Below are 2,075 nucleotides of genomic sequence, written 5' to 3'. Positions count from 1 at the left end.
AATTTTTTATTATTTAAAAAAATAACTAGACATGTGCAGATCAGATTAACAAATTAACATATTAATGAAGCCGTAAAAACACGATTTATCTATAATAATCGATAAAAGTATGTGGTAGAAGATATAATATGTATAATTAACAATTATTTAATGACAATTACACTTAAACAATGATAATAAAAGTAAGTACATTTTAAACATTTTAGTGCACTTAATCATTTGGACATAGCATAGAATTTTTAACCTACTTCTTTATAATCAAAGAAATATCAGTCAAATAAAAACGGAGAAAATATATGACTTCTATCGCACAACTTTGCTAAATAAATTACATATGATAGCAATGCTGAATAAGATATAATTTTTGGCGCTAAAATGATAACTAACTTAAAAATTCGATTATGATGCCGTACGCAATAAGCAACAGTAAGTTGATTGCTCAAAATTTTTCTCAGGCGATATTCCAAAATCTCAATTTGACAACATATGTGCATAAACAATCCGCACACAAGGCTATCTATTGCGACGTTTACAATACCGCTATAACATGCGCTTAAAAGTTGTTGAGCATATGTGAAGCAAAATATCTTGTAAGATGAATAATCGTATGGTATCCATTCTCTATATTTTAGCCTTTTGTGTCTAAAGTCAGTGAATACTGAAGACGAAATGACGATTATGCATGTTGCCGTAACTAAGAGTGTGTACCTTAATGTATTGTTCCTAGAAAGTGACTAAAGAGTTATACCGATTACTAACACACATAAACTATATAAAATAAAATACATGAGAAAATTTATATCTATTTGTTATAACAAATAAAATATTATTAGATACTAGTACTACCATAACTAACATAATTTATTATTAAACAATTTAAAAATTTTTATTTTAAAAGTTTTTAATAGAAGTAACTTGTGAAATGAGTTGAATTTAAAACAATTAAAATTTTTAATTTATTAAAATTACATTTATTTAAAATATTTATTTTAATTAAATGTAATTTTAAGTGTGTATATAAGAAATATTATAAATAAAATTAATATTTCCAAAAGAGCAATGTTAAATAAGGGATCGAAAATTACTAAATTAAAATATATATTTACCGTATTAGTTTATCATATCGTCGTCGAATTTTCATCTCATCCGAATCTAGTGGTTTAAACGGCTCCTCGGTAAGATAGTTAATTAACGCTACAATATTCTCATAATTTAAACACATGATGAGTACTTTATAGCATGAAATTGATACGGTCAACATCATATTCAGATTGTTTGTGAAGTCGTTAGTATTGTCGACATACAGGACGAGGTCCATAATTTGAAATATTGTGAACGTGTACAACATGATAATTACATATAATCTGTAGATATTGTAAACTGTTCGTTTAAATAAAGATGTCCACGATTGCGGCCGAAAACATCCAGATATCGTAACAATTGTATACGTCAATTTCAAAATATGCATTATATCAGATGTTATATTAATTTAATTGTGTGGAAAGAAAAGTAAACGGAAAAATAAATATAGCAGAATTGGGTTGTATAAGACTATATAACGTGTTATAACTTTTTGAGTATAATAATGGAAATATTAGGTCAATATTCATTGCTCTCAAGATAACTTTAGCCTAACAGAATCTCTATTATGCGAGAAGTAAGACAAAATAACATAATTTCACGAGGGTACAAGGCCCTGTAGAAGGTCTATAGACTTATGACGTTACTTCTCGATGGTAACAATATTTTCCATCGATATTTCCTACTTACTTTTGCATATTTAATATCTGTATCTTTATAATAACAAAATTGCAATAATTGTCTTCAATACATTGCAGTATGTCCTCAAGATAATTGGATAAACTATTTCTACATACACGTTTGATTATATAGAAAATGTAATATTTCCATTGCTACATCGAAATAGAGAACAAAATTATAACATGTCAAGAAGAAAAGGAAAAATTTTTCAAAGGTTTTTCAATAATATATGAGATGTGAACCTCGACAATATCTTGATATAAGTCTCACGATATACATGTAACGTCTCTCATTACATTTATCTACTATCCATA

General features: G+C 26.8%; 1 protein-coding gene across 1 annotated transcript; it reads right to left on the bottom strand.

Annotated features, from left to right (window-relative positions):
* Positions 1 to 387: 387 nt before the first annotated feature.
* LOC112468161 lies at positions 388 to 2,039 on the bottom strand (the record flags this gene model as incomplete). Its single annotated transcript, XM_025037213.1, has 2 exons — positions 1,107 to 2,039; positions 388 to 723 (listed from the first exon to the last, which is right to left on the bottom strand). Coding segments are annotated over exons 1-2 (698 nt in total), but the record flags the coding sequence as incomplete, so codon positions are not given.
* Positions 2,040 to 2,075: the final 36 nt, after the last annotated feature.

This window comes from Temnothorax curvispinosus, unplaced genomic scaffold (genome assembly GCF_003070985.1).
Source record: "Temnothorax curvispinosus isolate PA1 unplaced genomic scaffold, ASM307098v1 QBEX01018200.1, whole genome shotgun sequence".
Taxonomy (NCBI): domain Eukaryota; kingdom Metazoa; phylum Arthropoda; class Insecta; order Hymenoptera; family Formicidae; genus Temnothorax; species Temnothorax curvispinosus.
The sequence above is the reverse complement of the archived record's forward strand: the minus strand, read 5'-3'. Positions and strand labels throughout refer to the sequence as shown.